This window comes from Corvus hawaiiensis, chromosome 10 (genome assembly GCF_020740725.1).
Source record: "Corvus hawaiiensis isolate bCorHaw1 chromosome 10, bCorHaw1.pri.cur, whole genome shotgun sequence".
NCBI classification, from domain to species: Eukaryota; Metazoa; Chordata; class Aves; order Passeriformes; family Corvidae; genus Corvus; species Corvus hawaiiensis.
In genome coordinates this window covers 16894375-16913130 of record NC_063222.1, presented here as the reverse complement: position 1 = coordinate 16913130, position 18756 = coordinate 16894375, and the positions used below count along the sequence as shown (strand labels likewise).

Below are 18756 nucleotides of genomic sequence, written 5' to 3'. Positions count from 1 at the left end.
ACGGGGATTAAAGAAACAGCATTGGCAGGAGCGGGTTTAACGCCCCAAGCCTATCAGGGGAGAGAATGCAACATTATTGATTCCAGCCCCTGACCCTGGAGTGATGTAAACAGGAGTGCAGCAACCCTAGAGGAGTTGTAGCAAAATAGTTATAGCATTGCAAGCAGATTAAAAATACGGTTAACATACATACTTCCCCAGATGCTTGTTTGTTCTTATGCAAGACGTGTTTATTATGCAAAATGATAAAGCAGAAAAGAAGGAGAGGAAAAGAAAATGGAAAGACACACTAAGCTTTTAGCGTGACTGGGGTTTTCTCAATGCTGCTTAGATTTTTTTTTTTAATCATTCCCTTATTAGCAGGAATCTTCGAAGTGATTCAGGCTCTAATTTCAGCATTTCAAACTCACAGGTTTATACTGAAAAACCATAGTGAGCTCTTGTAAGCGACCCATTTTTTTTTCCTCTATATTCTCTATCTCTGCTAGTGTTTTCTAAGTCTTCCCAATAAATTATGTATCACAATTTGCCATTTAAAAAATAATTAGAACTCTGAGCTGAACAACAAGGAATATCTGAGAGCAATACATTTTAGAAGAGAAGTGTTTTGCACTTGGGGCAAAACCAATCCCAGCTGCAATGCCACTGAATTATACATATCATCATATTGAGAGCTGCACTTTCAGTGTACTTGGAGTGATTGGGTGGACCTGTGGAGACTCTACAGCCCCATGACAAAGATTTGCTCCAGGAGAACCAGGTTTGCCTCCCAGCCAGACAATTCACAGACAGTCCCTTTCCCATGCCCCTGTGAGTTGTTGCAGTCATAATAGAGGGTAAGATGGGAACCAAGGAGAGAAACTTCACAAAGAAAAGTTACACAGGAGTGGGAATTAATTTTCTGGTGGAACTATTAACTCCAGACAGACAGGAGAGCATGTTCTGTGTCTTCTCCCGTTATGATTAGGCTGTAAACTCACTGGAGTGGGACAGACCTCTTTATTCCATGTTTCTGAATCCTGTGCAACAACCAGCCCTTGGTCTCAGTTTCCCAAGTGCTGAGGCACCACAGACAAGTTATACCCATTGCCCTTCATTCATTCTGTGCATTTTTACTTTGCCATCAAATGCTAACAGTGGGTCTTCCAGAGAGTCATGCCCCTCCCCAGAACAGGTGCTGACTGAAACCTTTGTGCACCATCGGGGAATTCAGAGCCGCTGTACATTACAGGAAATCAAAAGTGAACAAACCTATGACTCTGCAAGCTTGCTATGCAGACAGTGGCTTGCATCCTACTTTCTGCAAAGCAGGATGCCTCCAACCAAAACATGACTTTCTTGTCTACTTATTACCTAATTCCCATGTCGACCTCAGAGACAGCAATAACTTAGTCTGGGGGAAACAAAATCAGGTATCTTGTGTAAGTAAACAATGCACAAGTCCCAACAGCTGCTTCCCAAACAAAGAAGGTTTAGCATCTAATAAATTTAGGCCTCTAAAGCTGGCTAGGAATATATGGTTGGCTTCAACCCAGCAACCCAACCTCACACTATCCCTACCTGAACAAATGAGGTAGGGATGAGGAAACTCATTGCTGAAGGTATCAATGTAGCCGAGCCCATCAGAAAGTCTCGCATGTTTCCTCAAAATGCTGTCTCACCATGTTTGGCTTTAGAGGACTCTACTCAGCCCTACTTCTGTGCTAATCAACACCAGAAAGACTTTTTCCAGGGGCTGGTTATTCTAAGCCCATTCATTCAAGAGCCCATTGGCCCAAACTCAGGAGCTGGCACAAACCATCCCTAAGACCAGGCTGATAACAGCCTGTGGTTTGATCCAGGGCAGAAGATGTCAGCCAAGACCTCAGCTGTCACAGAGAGATTAAATATCATCAAAAAACCCCACAAAACAAAACCAAAACAAACCCACAGCGATGACATGTTCAGTTACAGCATCAATCTGGGTTCAAGAGGAGGGAAAAACCCCAAACCAAACCAAAAACAAACAAACAAACAAAACCCATTACCCTGGACAATTTTATCTAAAACCAGTCCTAGACTTGAGGGTGTTCTAAGAAGTCCTTGCAGGGCTTCCATGCAGCATGGAAGGCACCCAAGCAATTCATTTATCAATTGGTCTGTGTGAGTGAATAATATCCGTGGGGAATGTTGACCCATTTTTTCAGAAATCCCCCAAAAAAGGCTAGTGAAAAAAGACACATACATGCACAGAGAGAGCAAAGCTGTAGTTTAGGGTCTGCTAAGCAAAGAGCAGGGACAATGTGTCCCTTGGTGTGGTCAACAATGAGGTCCAGGCAGCACAACCTGGGGACCCTCACCCCACAAGGAAAGCTGCTGCAGCAGCCAAAAGAGACTGCCTGAACAGGTGGAGCTCTTCTCAGACATATCCAGTTCTTTCATGGCATCCTGATCTCATCCCTTGTCCTTTACAATGAGTTTGACCCACACTCCCTGCTCCTAACACACTTTAACCACAAATTTTCTATTTTCTTGCCTTGGGGTTTGCTCCCAAGCACAGTGAATTCATTAATTTACTGCTGCAAGACAAAGACAGAGCCACCAGTCATCAGAAGGAAAATATCCAAAAAGTTCCATCACCCTGGAGTAGAAACAGTCCAGTATCACCCTTTTACTGCAAGCAGAAACCTTGGATCCCATTGATAAAATGAACAGTTTCACTCTTACTAGCTCAGACAGAGCTCAATGCCATCAAGCTGTGGCATATTACGAGGTTCACTTCTTTAGCCACCAGCCATCACAGTGCATCCTTCCCCATCAGCCTTCCCTGATTAACCTTCCTACTCAAGACAGGCACACTTGTTGGAAATAAGCAGGCCCCATTAAAGCACCCTCACTTGAATACATGTGTGATCTGGTGCCTTTTAGGATCCTTGAAATGACTAACAGATGTGCTTCCTGAACAACATGGTCTTCCTGCCGACTACCACCTCTTGGTGTGTCCCTCCCACCCTTTATATCGTGTCTCACTACTACTAGAAAGAGATACTTTTTCTCTGCATCTTCTCTAGTCTTTCAGCTGTCAAACATCATTTTTCCAACTCTCTGTTTCTTCTTTTGCCCAAGACCCACACCTTTCCCTCCCCTGCACTATTTGTTCAGAAAATAATGACCACTCATTGGTCCAAGAAGACCCTGTTGGCTGGCTGTGGCTCTGTGACACACTCTGATTTCCTGCAATCCTCATTTACAGGACACTGGTGGTACAAGGAGCCTCAGCACTGGGCCAGAACCCTGTTCTGCACTGCACAAACAGGGCAAAGCAGCAGTCCTGAGCCCCTGACAATGTACCCAGAGGGACACATGCACAACAACGCAGTACCACACCATGCTTGGTATTACCTTTAGGACTCTGACAGCTTTACAAAAAGAGGAAGTTTTCATTGTTAGTAAAGCAATTTAATTTATTTAGAAGCAGTCAATTATGTTTACTGGGCTATGAAAGAACAGGAAGCGTCTGGCATCCACAGAAATCCAGATTGATCTCTGTCTCTTCTTGACAAGCAGCCAGTTTTGAGACCTATCTCGCCAGGCATACTAACACATCCACTTGTTTTCTACCCTGAGCTGCTGGGGAGACAGAGCCTTGTTACATCTCAAGGGAAAAGGGTAAATCCCAATCATTTAGTGGTATAAAACTGACCAGGAAAAAAGATGGAAGACAGAAAAATTGCATAGAGCAACCCCAACTGCTGTCTTTTCAGTGGTCCCATCTCCATGCTCACATACACTTTTAAAGCAAAGTAAGTGCCCAGACAAAAGCAGAATTGCTGCACTGTAAACTTACACAAAGGCAGACAAGATAAGAATCTGGCTATACACTGTAAAGCTATCATAACTACAGAAATGAGAAGTGTATTATTAACTATCACTTTTTACTATGTAGAACTAGAACAAAGTTATTTGAAGCATAAAAATTCTGGCAAAGGGCTGCCATATTTAATAAATCACCAAATCAATTATTCACTGTGAAAATCAATTACTTACTTTAAATGAGAATCTTATGAATAACCTCATGCCCTTTCATGTCATCTAAGAAAGTTATAAGGGAATTAGTCGGCAAAAACTGCTGCACTTATCTTTTATGTGCATTAAAAAGACCACACAAATACAGGGAACTTCTGCCAACAGAATAGTCCAGAACCCTTTGAAAGGAGTCAGGGTATTGCTGTGGATTTACACTGCAGTCAAAAGCAGAATATGACCCATTGGGGCACCACCTATGACCAGGTATCTGGGTGCAATTCAGAAGCAATCCCATTGAGTCCATGCCATTTCACAAATGTGAAATCAGAGTATGACCAACTCTACACAACCTCCTCTACAACGTGACCTACGTTAAGTATGTACTCAAAGGAACAGAAAGTGTATCTTCACAGGTCAGGAATTATTGCCACAGTTCTCTGTGGAGACACTTTAAAGTGAATATTGCACGGCCTTGCACCAGCTCCCGCTGCTCTTGCTTTTAAAGGTTTGCTGATATGTGACTGTTTTCAGAAAAAGCTGGAAGTCCCAGCGCAGCCTGCTTCCTCCCACCCACAAAACCAAGGCACTCCAGGAGCCCAACAGTGCAAAGTACTTACTGAGCTGTAGAGATATCCCTCAGCGTTCATGGCAACGTATAGACCTGCCTTCACCCCTTGGATTGCCACCACGCGAAGACCCACAGGAATTAGATTGAAAAGGGCTGTGGAAGGAAAAGAAAAGCAAATGTTATGGACACATCACCCTGCATGGCCACTGCTGCTTTTGCCCCAGGGCCAGCCCACCCCACTCCTGCCTCTTCACAAAAGAGACTGAACTAGAATCAACCATCCTGCTTCCAGCCACAGGGAAGGACTGCAGCCATGGAGCTGATGGTGACAGGAAATGTTTGTAAGTACTGGGTTTGGCTGCCTCCCAAATGCCTTAACATACCCATCAGTCTGTCTGATCACTGCCTTTGCAATGCCAAGGGCTCATCTGTGCTCCCAAGTGAGTGCATCGTGATGGCTTTCTGAGGGCCAGCTGAGCCAAGGTAACTGCACATATACAGGACTTTGCCTGTGGCAAACACAACACAACTCAGTTTAGCTCACCCTGAAACACATTTAAGCCTAATCACACTTTCCTGTATTTGCCATATGCTAAAAGAGTACACAGACAGTGACCACAGCCAGAAAGATGCAAATTAACTTGACTGTGTGTTTGCCCATGTGATCCTGGACTGTCAAGGGAATGAAGAAACTCAAGAAATAGTGCTCCACTCCAGGACTTCAGCACTGCTCCCCATTCAGGAGCAGCACTGGAGAGGACAGAAGAGGACAAGATCTTTCATTATTCAGTTTTACTGCAGTCCTTCTGATTAAAGCATTGCAACCACTTCCTCCTGGTTAATTACTTTATTGCTTGATTCCCACCCAGCAGACCGTGTATCTCATTGAAAGACCCTTCCTATGAGTATATACATTAATGTACTGTCAGGCTTTCCTACATTTCTAACAGCATGGGCTCAAAGAAGAGACTATTATTACCACTGACAGACTGAGCACTGAAGCATTAGCACAGCTTTGTTTCTACTGAGATTCATAGATCAAGAGTATTTAGATGTTGCCAGATCCCTTGTGCTTCAGCTTACAAAGAGCTAACTAGAACTCATCCCAGGAAGCTGAAGATACGGAATGATGGGCACAGGGTCAGGCAGAAATACAAGCACAAACACAGTGGAAATACTTCGCTCAAGGTATCTTCCCACGCAACAGCCCTGAAACAAGAATATGAAATGCCACTTTGCTCAGGACATCTACCAGGTGTCTTGGCTGAGCTGGTTTCAAGGTTGTCTCCAAAACACGATCCATAAATTCCAGCACACATGAATATAATTTTTTTCTTCACTTAATTCCCAAGGAAGACTGGAGGACTCCCCTCAATGAGCTCCCCAAAATGGAGGCACCTCAAGTCTAGTGAAAAAAACCCTACTCTCAGCTCCTTCTTGTGCTTTTAAGCACCATATTCAGTAAAACATCAAAGCACGTGCTGAAGGCTTATCAAATCCAGTGCCTGTATTTGTGTTTCTGGGGGAGAATGTCAACAGATGTGTATGGCAAATGCGGTCCAGCCTGAGTATTGGTCTGTGAGTAATTGGAGTCAAGGACAGTGCTACTCTGCTACTGTCCCTAGACAAGGCAAACACACCCCAGAGCAACTACTCAGCATTAAAAGTGTTACCTATCCCTTTCTCCCTACCACAAAGGTCTAAAACCTTCTGCAATTAACAAGTCTATAAGCAATTCCCCTTCCCTATTTCTTCCCCCTACTGAAAAATAGAGCATATTATGGCTAATAATGAAACAAAATGGGCATCATCACTCATTTCTTACAGCCAATTTGTCTTGCATAGAAAACTTGTGACAGATTGTTCAAAGCATTCATTAGGCAGCAAGGTGATAACACTCAGAATTAGTGGTTGCGAAGTTCCACTTGGAAGCATCCACATGTTTCCAAATCTCTTTCCACCTCTACATGCAAAGGGAGCACAGGAACAATACTACAGTGCTATGCTACAGCAGGAGGACCACTGCCAGTTCCCAAACTCCCTGCTGCACCCATCATCATGGCAGAGCATCTCCTCAAATGCAGGGGAGCAAGTGGGCAGGCAAGCACAGGGACACAAAGCTGACATAGGCAACTGGCAACCAAAAGTCTTAGAAAGCAAGTATCTTCCTCTATTAAAAAAACCAGCAGTTTGGGTCAATCAAGATTTTGTAAATTCCCAGAGCTATGTCTGCACTCAAATCTAGAAATACCTTCATAGAAGTTGATACCTTTTATTATCATGCTTCCAAATAAGTATTTCATCTTGGTTTAGAAGAGATTTAAAAGCTTATAAGCTTTATTGTAAGAATGTAAAAACAGGGGGGGGAACCCCTCAATCAACCTCAAAAGCAAGATGTCTCATTCTTTGTCAGGAAAAAAAATTCTGATTCATTTGAATCACCAGATTTGAAAATGGGAAAGAGGACTAGCTGTGGTAGAATAGAATTGGACACTGGGTGTGCTGATGTGAAAAACAGAAAAATTAAAAACTGCTTTTAAAACTGTTTCTCAAATGCAAATGGCACATATCTTGTGCCATCTGCTGTTTCATGGAAGGGACATGCTCTTTTACCCCATGGGCAAAAGGAAATAAAACCTGAAAATGTTGAATATTTGTGCCCCTTTTCTTCCATTACATCTTACCATCTTCAACTAGCAGTATTTACGCCTGACCCTACTACTTCTAGCACACTCCAGTCCTAAACCCACGAGTATGTTGTCACTGTTATGTTATGGTAATTTATCAGCTAAATTCTGAATGCATGTTTCACTATGGGCCTAAGTTCTCTACAGAAATGGAAGTGAGGCAAGATCTGCCCTATAAAAGGTGTGGTACATATGCTCAGCTTTAAACAGTAGTAAGTCAGAGGAGCTAAACTCATCTGTAACAGGTGATTTGTTCTCGAGCAAGACATTTGTGTTACACGTGAATAACAAGAACTAATGGAAGATGCAACGGGCAACAGCAGCCTCAGCGCACCATGAGGTGGTGAGGATTAAGACCCTGAGGGGAGTGGGGAAAGCTGCTGAGACGATCAAGAGGCTCTGGTGCAACACATATGAAAGAAGAAACAGAGGGAACTGCATTTGCTTAGCTCAAAGAAAGGAAAGCCGCAGACAGATTCTTCTCAGAGGAACACAATGAAAGGAGAAGAGGCACTAAACAAAAGCCTCAAACAGAAATGAAGACTGGATGAAGAAAATTCTCTGCAAGGAGAATAGTGCAGCATTGGAACATGAGAGGTTATGGAATAGCTCATTCCTGGAAGAACTGGACAAGGCTCTGCACAGCTGAAGATAACCCAAGTGGGATGCTGAAATGCAAGCCTCCTTAATCTTTTTGTGCTTCTGGCTGGAAAGCCCCAAGCAATATCCTAGATATGCTGGGCTGTTTCGACCTGGTCAGTCCAGTTCACCTATCCTTTCTGTACTGTCCGTTTGCCAAGGATTTTCAGATGTTCAGCAGGATTATGTAGGCAGACAAGGAAGGCCACTTGCTCTAATGAAGGGGCATTATCCTGCTCAGCCCACGGAAAAGCAGTAATAATGCAAGCACTGACAGCAGCAGTGAGCTCTGAAAGGCCATTTGAGATCAGTGGAGCTGGAAGGAAAGGATACTGCCCCAAGACGGGGTTCATACATCACCCTGAGAACACAAACAGGAGCCTCATACACCATGAAAACGCACTCCAGTGGGAAGAAAACTCTTCACATACCACAATGCCAGCAACCAGAGAATGTGCCCCCTTGCTTACACTGAGATGGCATGTCTCTAACGGCATGGCAGAAGGAACAGATGTCCCAAGCGCTGGTTCCTGGGAAGCTGGCTGGATGCCCATTCAAATGCCATTAGAACTTGGCTTCTGGGTTTTTTTTTCTTTAAGTGAGAGAAGGTGGAAAATAAATGCCATCAGCTTCAAGAACACACATAAAATGGGCAACAAATAATTAACTGAAAAATTGCTTAAATATTAGCAGTTCCTCTTGTATAAATAACTGGGTTTTTATTAGAACTTTTAATTGCATCAGATGTATCTGAGGGACACGGCGTGTCTCATTTTAAACATTTATTTTGCCAGAGTAAACCAAGCTAATTCCTAATGAAAATTATGCATCCTTTCACAATGCTAATTTGAATAATCAGTGTGGGGACACAGGACACAAAGCAATGTATGGAAGATGGTGTTCACCAGTATTTAACTGTGCTAAGATGACTTCTGCGTGGAGAATAGATGGTCATCTAGAGTGGGAAGGATCTTCTCCTGTGGCCCTCAAGAGTGCCCTTCTCTGCTGTGGATGCAAGTTAACCTACCCCTCTTCAGGGATGGAAAAATATTATTTATCTAGTCTTCGATGAGTTTTGCTCTTGCACACACTTCTGACTGGCTGGTCAGGAATCTTCTGGAGAAGTACTTCAAAACAGAAAACAGCAGTGAAGTGAATCTGTAAGCTGTTTACTTAGACAAGTAACTTTTGATTTTCTTCTGGTGAAAAATTGAGATTTTTGGAGGAAGAGAAAAGAAAAAAAGACACTCAGCTTTATTTTGGCACTTCCAAAGTGCAAAATGTGATTTCGTTTTGAAGCCGTAACTGGAAGCTTCGCATAGTTTATAATGTTCATTCAAGCTGAAGATTTATGGAGGAGACTATGTGGTAAAAAGTTACATAAAATTGAATAAAGCACAGTCCTAATTTCATTTTCAGGAGCCAAATATTATCAGGTTGGATTCTTTCCCTCTTTTGAGATCCCCTGAGATCAGAAGATGGGGAATTCTTTGGCTTCGATCTTCTCTCAAAAACTTGCCTAAACTTTCCAGCTCAGCCCCTGACTTTGAGCCAGTGGCTTGGCACACTTCAATGAGATGCCTCCTGTCCCACCAAGCTGCTGAGACAGGGCTGCCATCTCACCAGACAAATTTACACTCTAGAAGGGTACTTCAGCCCATCTATTTCCAGTTAAAAAGACTGGGTGGAAGCAGCTCTCAAGTACTCAGCACCTGGCCAAACTCATCTCTGACATTCCTGGGGGGATATATACATCACAGCTCTTTGGACAAATTGGGGCCCAACCTCAGCCATGGGAACTCAGGAGGTTCCCCTGAATCCACTGCGGGTGCAGCAGCTTCCCTCATCTCCCCTGTCAGACTGAAATATTGCTGAACTGCTCTTACATTTCTCTGCTGTTTACCTAAATTCATCCCTGCTCCCATTTAAGCCCATTACTTTGTTGTTCAGTCCTCCATGATAGATGAGGGCAATGAATCCCTGTCATCTCTAGCATATCTTCCCATGTTTTTGACAAATAGGCCTCCAATGGGATTTTCTGCAGCTTAAGAACAGCCTAGGTCTTCTTCCTTTAAGAAAAAGCAGCTAATACAGCCCACTGAACTCACCTCATGTGTTGGTGTCTGCCTGAGAGTATCTCAAGGCCAGACACTTCTTGAAGGAGACCTGCTGAGTCTCTGAGAGTAAAAGTATGTGTGTGGAAGTCCACAGATTCTCCTGCTCCGCACATGAATCAGAAATTGTGCTACTGCAATTCCCAATATTTACTTTGTTCAACACCAGTGTATGAAAAAGGACTAAAACCTGACATTTGCATTTGATACAGGCCACGTTTCTGGTAGATGCAGCCTCTTGGGTCATTCCAGAAGGGCTTTGCCAGCCACCTGCAATTTCAGTCACCATCTTCTCACAGCTCCTCTCTCATGTATGGACCCCCAGCAGCAGGGCAGCTCCAGAACACACCATGCTCCTGCTACAGCACCCTGCAGCTTCCTGGGGATGGGGCAAACACCACGGATGTGGGGCTGCAGCCACCTTGCACCCCTGTCCAAGTGCACCTTCACAGGAGAATGTCAATGCCCTGACATGTGTGTTGAACCCCTACAGACACCCTCACCTGCAGCCCAGGCCCTGCCTTCCTGGAGAAATGTCACCTTCAATCCAGCTAGGAGCTTCCTTAAATTAGAGCAAAATGGGTCCACAAATCAAGCAGGCTCCTCCTTTTACAAAGTACATGAAGCTTGCTTCCATCAACCCTACCACACAGATGAACTTTTGTTCACCTCTAATAATGACTGGGAAGCCAAATTCCATGCTGGCCAGGTTAAAAACCCCTTTAGCAGTGTTACAGGGAGCTCCAAACCAACATAGGTAGGACAAAGCAAGACTTGAGTCCTATTCTATTGATGCAATTTGTGGCAGCAAGGATCTGAGCTTAACTGCCCACTTAGGGGCATCACTCTGATGCCTATGAAATGCAGAGATGCTGCTGAAAATATTCTACACCTTTTTCAACCTTTTGAAGAGCTTTGGTATTAACAAAACAACTTCTTCTTAAAAAGGAAGACTGACTACTACTTTGCATGTATTTAAACCAGCGTGGCTCCTGCACATGGCCATGGATTTTAAACTGTGTGGCTCTGGTGCACTTTGCTGTCCAGCACGAACCCAACTCCTTTGAACACGGTTTTGGAAGATGACCTCCTCTGACAAGGTTATTTGATACCCTCAGCCTTTACACCAGCCTCAAAGCACGAGACTTCAGTGAACAGCTGCTTTTCTCCAGCCTAGAAATTCCTGATGCTTGCTGAATTTTTGAGGCTAAAATAGTGAAAACAATTTTCTCCTCTTCTCCTTGGAGAGAGAATTCCCCGTATCCTTTACCCATGTGGCATGTGTATAAATATAATCTTTCTCTTCTGGCAGCAATTCAAATCATGGGTTTTATTCTCCACCCCACCCAGATGGCAGTTACAGAATCGGGGCAGGAGGGAAGAAGATCAGAGAGGAAACATATGAAATTATACTGGCAAGATTTAAAGGGGAAGGATAGATAGAAAGAAATGTGCAGAAAACAGCTGTCTTCCTCCTAATCTGAGCTTTTCAAAAATGAAGCTGCACAAGTGAGACCCACTAGGTGATGCATTTCATTGTAACTGGGTTGCAAAACAGGCTAATTTTTCTTACTGTAGTCACTGTTTTCGTCCTTGGTCCCATCAATTGTACCATCTGGGTGCATCTGCAGGAAGTATTCCTGCTGGCTGAATAACCTTGTCACAATTCCTTTCAGCTGGGGTTCTGCAAAACAAAAATAATAATTATTACCAGATATACTGAGTAGCACAAGACTGAATTTGCTTGTCCCCCATTAAGCCCTGAGTAAATGTAGAAGTGCTTGGCAGGAAAGACAACTTTTGGTGACTCCTTTCAAGCATGGTTGTAAAATATTTATATACAATACACAGACATACAGGTAAATAAAACTGAGATCAGATGAGCAGATAAAATGAAATGCATACTTGGTGCTGTAGAAATAGACTATGGAACATCAATTCTCTGTAAGTTACCTACCAAATAGTAGTATTTAGACAGTTGATGTATTTGGAATATGCTGCTTGTTCAGAAGAGTATTTGCTAGCACTGTTGCAAAGAATGTGCCCATTGTTTCTTATTCTGCTTGTGAAGCCAACTACCTTGCTTTTTGTATGGTTGAGTCACTGTCATGCAGTGACAGTTTTATGCCAATGAAAAGCTATTTAAATCACTGGTATTACAGTGGTGTAAACCCAGAGCAACTGAGTGCCGAATCAGGGCTGCATGTGAGTCCCACTCTGTGGGACTTTGGGAGCAAAATTCGAAAAGGAACAGACACAAGACACCTCCAAAACTGACCTCTGAAGCATTTATGGGCACCTCGGACCACCTCTGTTTTAAAATCCTGCATGTTCCCCCCCTCCTAAAACATGCCACACACTCTGGCAGATTAGAATCTTTGTCTCCAACAGGGACCTTTCCCAGCCCGTGTGTATCATGAGCCAGCCATGCCCTGGCTGTGTCTTCCTATTGCCTCTGCAACGTTTATACCCTCCTGCTGAAGGGGAAAAGGAAAACATGAAAAAAGCAAAACCAATTTGAACTTTACATGACAGAGGTGTCGTGCAGCTTTAACTGTCTCCTCATCACCCAACTGATCAAACACAAACTAAGTGGTCAAAACTAAATTCAATTGTAATCATGCAAGTCTTAAAATTTGTTATAGGCATTGCTGCTGGAACACTAGCGAGCTGGCTGCATGTGAGCAGACACACTCGCTGGATGGAGGAGATCCTCCTTGTGTGACGGGAGGTTGTGGTTTTACATGACCACCCACCAAAAGTAAATAAATAAGACCTAATTACTGCTGGCTCAATGGACAGGAAGGAATCCAGCGTAGCATACCAAAATCTCATCAGGCTCCTGCCTTTCATGCCCCCAGTGAGGCTGTTTAATAAGCCATGGTCGTTACATAACCGTGGTCACGTTGTGTGTTAAGTGTTCCCATCCGGAGCACCGCTCTCGCTGCATCACTGCACGACTCCCCTTTGGGGAACCCTCGCCCTGCTCTCCTGCACTCACAAGCCCCCCGCAGCAGCAGTGGGGATCTCAGATGCAGACAGGCTGCAGGTGCAAAGGATTTCAGTTGCAGCAATCCCTACACCAGCCAGGGGAGAGTCAGGTACTTTCTCATAGCTACAAAAGCCACTGAATAAATCAGATCAGCTGGTTTCTATGCTGCCTTAAAAAAGAAGTGATTTCAGTGCAGTGAGCACTGTAGGCTGCAGTCAGGCTTTCTCCCGGCAAGACTCAACGCTGGGACAGTAAATAAGTACAGCTGTACTGGTCCTCTACTAAGAGCTAGTGTTGGTCAAGCCAACGACATGTCAAAATGACACTTAGCAAAACACTTAGCTCATTCTTCTTACCTAAATGAATTATCTATTTTGTTGAATGCAGAAGCTTGATTTAACTTGCTTTTCATTAGAAAAGCTCATCAAAGCTAGAGGAAATGAAAAGCTGTATTTTCAGGCACAGATGCCTGCACCACCTTCCTCAAGTCTGTCCCTCTCCTCCCTTTTATCTAATACCACAATAGTAAAGGCACTAATAGGCACTCTTTGATATGAGACACCTACATTTGAGTCCCTGAATGAATCTTAGCCTCAATTTTACTCGCTGGTTAAATTTTAATGTTTAAGTACTTTGCACGAAATGGAAGAGCTCCCAGAAGGAAAGATATAGAAGATAGTCCTGCAGTCTGAGGCTTTCTGTATGCTGGAGAAGTGGGGAGGTCTTGTCTTCAAGCTTTCTGAAGAGGAGCAGGGAGAGAAAACAACCCTGACCTTATCTCTTTTCTTTGGAAGATGACTTAGCTACAGGATAGAATTAGAATAGCACCTTTTCCTCCTTCTTTGGGATGAGAACTATATTTCAACCATGCAAATCATTTTGGAAAAGGAAAATCTCTCCCACTTTTACTAAATAGACTACCAAGGAAAACACTGACCAAATCTGTTTATTATTAAGAACTTATCACATTTTTAGAGTTTATCAGAATAGCACCCAAGATTCCCTGATGTTTCCTTGTATCCTTTCTATAGATGCAAACAGAAAGCTGTATCACCATAGCAAATACAGGGTAAAGCCCTAGGGTCCCTTTTCTATTACTGACCTGACAGACACCTGGTCAGCCTAAACAGCTGCCCCCTTCATAATGCCAGCCTTTTCTGAGTCATTGCCTTCCTAGGGACAAATTGGAAGGGAAATCTTGTCTTACATGACCTGGTTTTGCTGAACTTTAAGGCTCACACCCACACTCAAAAGTAAAACTCAAAGGGAGTGAAGCAAAGAGTTCTCAGCCACATACAAAACCACATTCCTCCTGGCCCTAACATAGTCTGAAAGCAGCAGAGCTCCTGTCTCTCCTCACTGCACAGATCCTCTTCTGCAGGAACATCCCTCCCCAGACTCTTTTAGGATGCCCTGTAGCACCAGCAAAAAATGCCTCTTTCAGACACTGAAGGATCAGAGCACTTTGAAGACACACAGTCTCTCCTTCCCTGGTTTCTGTATTTCCGTGGGTCTCTTTCTATAGGAGAGAAGTTGCAGCTGCACCTTTGGGTACCTTTACCTACCTGAACTAAACACAGAAGCAGTGCAGAGAGGTGCACAGCCAGCAGTGAATTCTCTCCTCTAATGCAAAGAGGGTTGGGAAGTTGCCTGGGCAATGGGAGATTTGTCTCACACAGTACAGCCATCTCTCCACCTGAACTGGTCTCTCTTTGCATCCTCAAACCCCAACAGGCTGGCCAGGCCAGGTCCACAGGGTCTAGAAACCATGTGCATCTCTGCAGTGCCTGCAAAGGAACCAGCTCGAACACGAACAGGTGCACAGGTGACAACAGCTGCTGGAGTAGCTGCTTCCCACCAGGGAACCTCTTGTCTTATGTCTGGGCATGAAGTGAGCTACTGGGATTTGCCATTCATACCGTAAGCAGTGTGGTTTGAGGCCTACAGACAAAATTTTAGGCAAAGGCAACTTTTAACAAGGAACAAGGATTTATCCATCTTTCCCTCTCACTATGGAACTATTACCTGAAGAGAAAATTGTATAATCACAGGACAGGAATTTTCCTACTAGCCCAGACGTAAAATGTTGCACGTGACTTTTAAGAGACCTACTTTTGTCATATCATATATTTTAACATCACTTCTTTCCATCTACAGAGCAATTTTATCAGTCTTCCAGCACTGCTAACCCTTATGCTGCAGCATTTGTGCTGAAAACCTCAATTTATAGAATGAAACCCCTCAAAACCAGTAAGTCTCCTTGTCAATTAAGGATGCTGAGACACCCTGATAAGTCAGAAGAGAAAGACAATGAAATAGACTGACAACTTTTCAGTTTTGCAATAAAAAGAGAACCACCCTTCCCAGCAGACAATATTGACAGTGCTTATTGGAGTACCAGAGGGAAAAAATACAATAAAACCCCACAACCTTGATACTTTTTTTTGTCTATACTTTCCTCAATGATACTGCTCTAGGCTATAATCGACAAGAAAAATAAGCAAACAGTAAAGTAAAGAGAAAACATACAGCACAGATAAGCAAAAACTCTGCTCTGAGCATTTCCTTTCTATAATTCATAGAATGTACCACAAATCAAACTTAAACCTACTCCCTAACCTCAGCCTTGTACAGCAAATGGGACTCAAATCCTCTTGCTTTTAAAGGCACAATACTGCATAACACACTTGGGATAAGCCTATTCCTCCCACTCAGGCTCCTCCGTGTGTGCTTCTATTCTGCTGTAGAAGCAGCTTTCCCTGCAGAGATGGAACTGAACTAAGATGGACAAGACTTCAGCACCAACTGTCTCCCTAAACACAAAGTCAAGCACTTCAGAATGGATTTAAGAAAGACGTTTTTGCTGCCTTAATCCCAAACTACTGACTCAACAGAAGAGATTTCCATGAAGCTTGTACTCCCAGTGCAGACCCCATACTACCAGGTTTCCCATGCAGTATGCAAAGGGATATTTTTATCCCTACTTTATAAGCAATACTGCTATACTTTAGGATGCTTTCCTTAAAGATCCTATTCTAGTTGCTCATATACAGCTATTGAGGGCTGGGGAGTACTGGAGAAAACTCAGTGGACTCTACGCAGGTGCAGTAAGCTCAATTCCTTCAAATGTGGCAATTCCAGAAGATGCAAGGGAAGATCATGCTCAGGAAGCACCACAACAGGGACATGAGAGTGCAGAACAGAACAATAACACAAAGCAAGACTAAGCTGTAACTCTCCTAGTCTGCAGGATCTGCCAGACTGGGCACTTTCCCTACAGTGAAGACACAGCTGACACCTAATGACCCTTCTTAGAGCAGTCATCCACTAACAACTCACTGAACATCCCCTGAAGGGCATCTTGCTTGCTTACCCCTTCCACAGGCCAAACTCACCATTTCTGCCTGTCCTGCTTTTAACTTTCTGAGCCCTTTGGCACAGCTGAGGGTAACTAAATCATGATCTGACTGCTAATCTTCCTGTCTCTTCTTAAATGGTAATGTGATGCTGCCATTATTCACTTCTGCTGTCCTGCTGCTGAGCCTTGAAGTCATCTCAGTTCACCATGAGCTGCTGTGCTTCCTGCCTTATTATGCAGCTACACAGTGATCTTCATCCTCCTGGGGCTTGCCAAGGACATGATAGTTGCAGGGTGCTCACATGTACTTTGTTTGATCTCCAGGGACACACTCACTGAAGGCCAGAATATCGTGGCTGTATCACCTGCTCTGCAGTCACCTCCCTCACCCTCAAGCTGCAGGCATTGTCGAAGATATCTGCTGTGTGCTATGGGGAAAAGAGAAAGAGCACTGACAGAAATATCCCTCTTTAATGATCTTTTCAATCAGATCTCCTACTTAAGGTGAGTAAGCAACTCACCCCTTAACTGGAAAGTGGAGAACACTCAAGTGTAGTAACTCCCCTTAATGCAGAGAGGAGCTATGAGGTTATGCATTAATGCAGCATTTAGCAAAGCCCCACTTGAGGGCACCAACTCTTGTTTATTTCCACCAGCGAAGCAGCAGCACTAAACCCCTGCAGGAGGAACCCCACTCTCTTATCATCATTGCAGGGTAGCTCAATTTGCTCCAAACCCTGACCTCTGGAAGACCAAACAATAGGGCACAACACCCTCTTCCAGCTGCAACTCCACTATGGAAGGCAGTCTACTATAGTCTCATTTCTTGTAACTCACAGAATGCCCCTTATTACGGCAACACAATGGCCTGAGGCTGCAGCAAGCCAGTCCCCACTTTGCCTTGGGCTGGGAATTATAAAAGCACTCAACACAACCCTACTCAGAGAAGTCACCTTAATCTGAATTCTCCAACTCAATGGCACAGAACTCAGAGGAGCCACTTTTCAATGAACTCTTAAAAAAGATGAAGGGCTTAGTGACCTTTGAGGGATTTGAGCCACTGGCTCCAAGGATTCTTGCAATGCACAGCAATGCTCTTAGTTGGCAGGCAAGCCTCTACTTGAGGTTACTGGTGCAGAACTGCTTCTAAATCTAATCCAGAAGTTACTGTGCTGGGTGTCAGTGGTACTCAGTGTGGGTTATGGCATAAACTCTGAAGCTCTTGGGGTTACTGCTCTCTGCACAATGAGCTGTCAAATAACAGAGGACTCTGCAAGCTCAGATGGGAAGTAGCCATTTTCTATCCAGCAACCTGCAATAAGGTACAAGGAAGGTACCTACTGCAGAATTTCCACAGGTGACTTGCCCATTTGTTTGCTCTCTTTCACTGCAGCTCAGTGCCTCTGTCTGGTCTTAGCATAGCAAGGCTGTCAGATGCCAGCAGCAGGCTCCCACAACACTCCCTCTGGCACCTCCTAAGGATATTAGTCTGGTGAGGGAGAAAGCACCTCCAGCTCTCATCTGAACCACCTCGGCATGCTGCTGACTCCCTTCTGTGCCTGTGCAACAGTTTTGCTGAGGATGTGACTGCAAACACAGGAACTGTAATACATCTCAGGAGCATATTTCACCTAAATGTTCTTCAAACATTTGTTTATTGCAATTAAACATTTTAGCCTGGAATTTACACATTCCATTATTCTTATTTTCCCCTATTCAGGCTGCAGCTGTCATAATGGGAGGTTGATTTATGACTCACCTAACCAGCACTCAAATCCTTAGCACACCAAACCCAGCATGCAAGTCAGAGCATAAACTGCTCCTAATTTACTTAGATTAACTCTGCATTTTAAGTGCCACTGCAGAAACCGCAGTTCCCCTCCCCTAAAAAGGATGGCTTCCAGAATACTCGATAAGCCAAATTTTGCAAACACAAATTCTGTAGACAGAGAAGGGCACCGAAATCCCTCCTTCAGAAGTACAACATTAATGAAGGCTTGTAATAAATCAGCACGAAAATCAGAAAGCTCCACGCAGATTACTATGGTGACAGGCATCAGCACAGAACTCAGGGATGAAAAGCTGAGGGAGATAAATGTTGGGGTTATTTTCCCAGCCAGGAGCTGCCAAGTTCTCCAGGGTGTTTGGAGTTAAGATGAAGTAATTTGGCTGTCTCAAATTAAATGCATCACTGTCGACATTAAGTTTAATAGCTCAACTCCCAACAATGATTCACTGTATCCACCCAAACTGGGAAGCTCAGGAATAACACCACTTGCAGCTGTGACAGGAGCTGCTGCCCTTGAAGACCCAGAGTGTGTTTCCTCTGGCCAAACACCCCGACCCACTCTGCCATGTAGTGACCACGGCTCTAAGTCTTCAGCAGATGTTGC

General features: G+C 44.0%; 1 protein-coding gene across 3 annotated transcripts in view; it reads right to left on the bottom strand.

The window, feature by feature from the left end:
- The window catches only part of FGF12 (fibroblast growth factor 12), a 221053-nt gene that overhangs the window by 66537 nt on the left and 135760 nt on the right, over window positions 1-18756 (bottom strand). For all 3 annotated transcript variants that reach the window (XM_048314024.1, XM_048314025.1, XM_048314023.1), the window contains 2 exons: window positions 11587-11697; window positions 4623-4726 (listed from right to left, as the gene is read on the bottom strand). In XM_048314024.1, the coding sequence (XP_048169981.1) occupies window positions 4623-4726; window positions 11587-11697 (215 nt within the window). The remainder of the gene's footprint in view (window positions 1-4622; window positions 4727-11586; window positions 11698-18756) is intronic.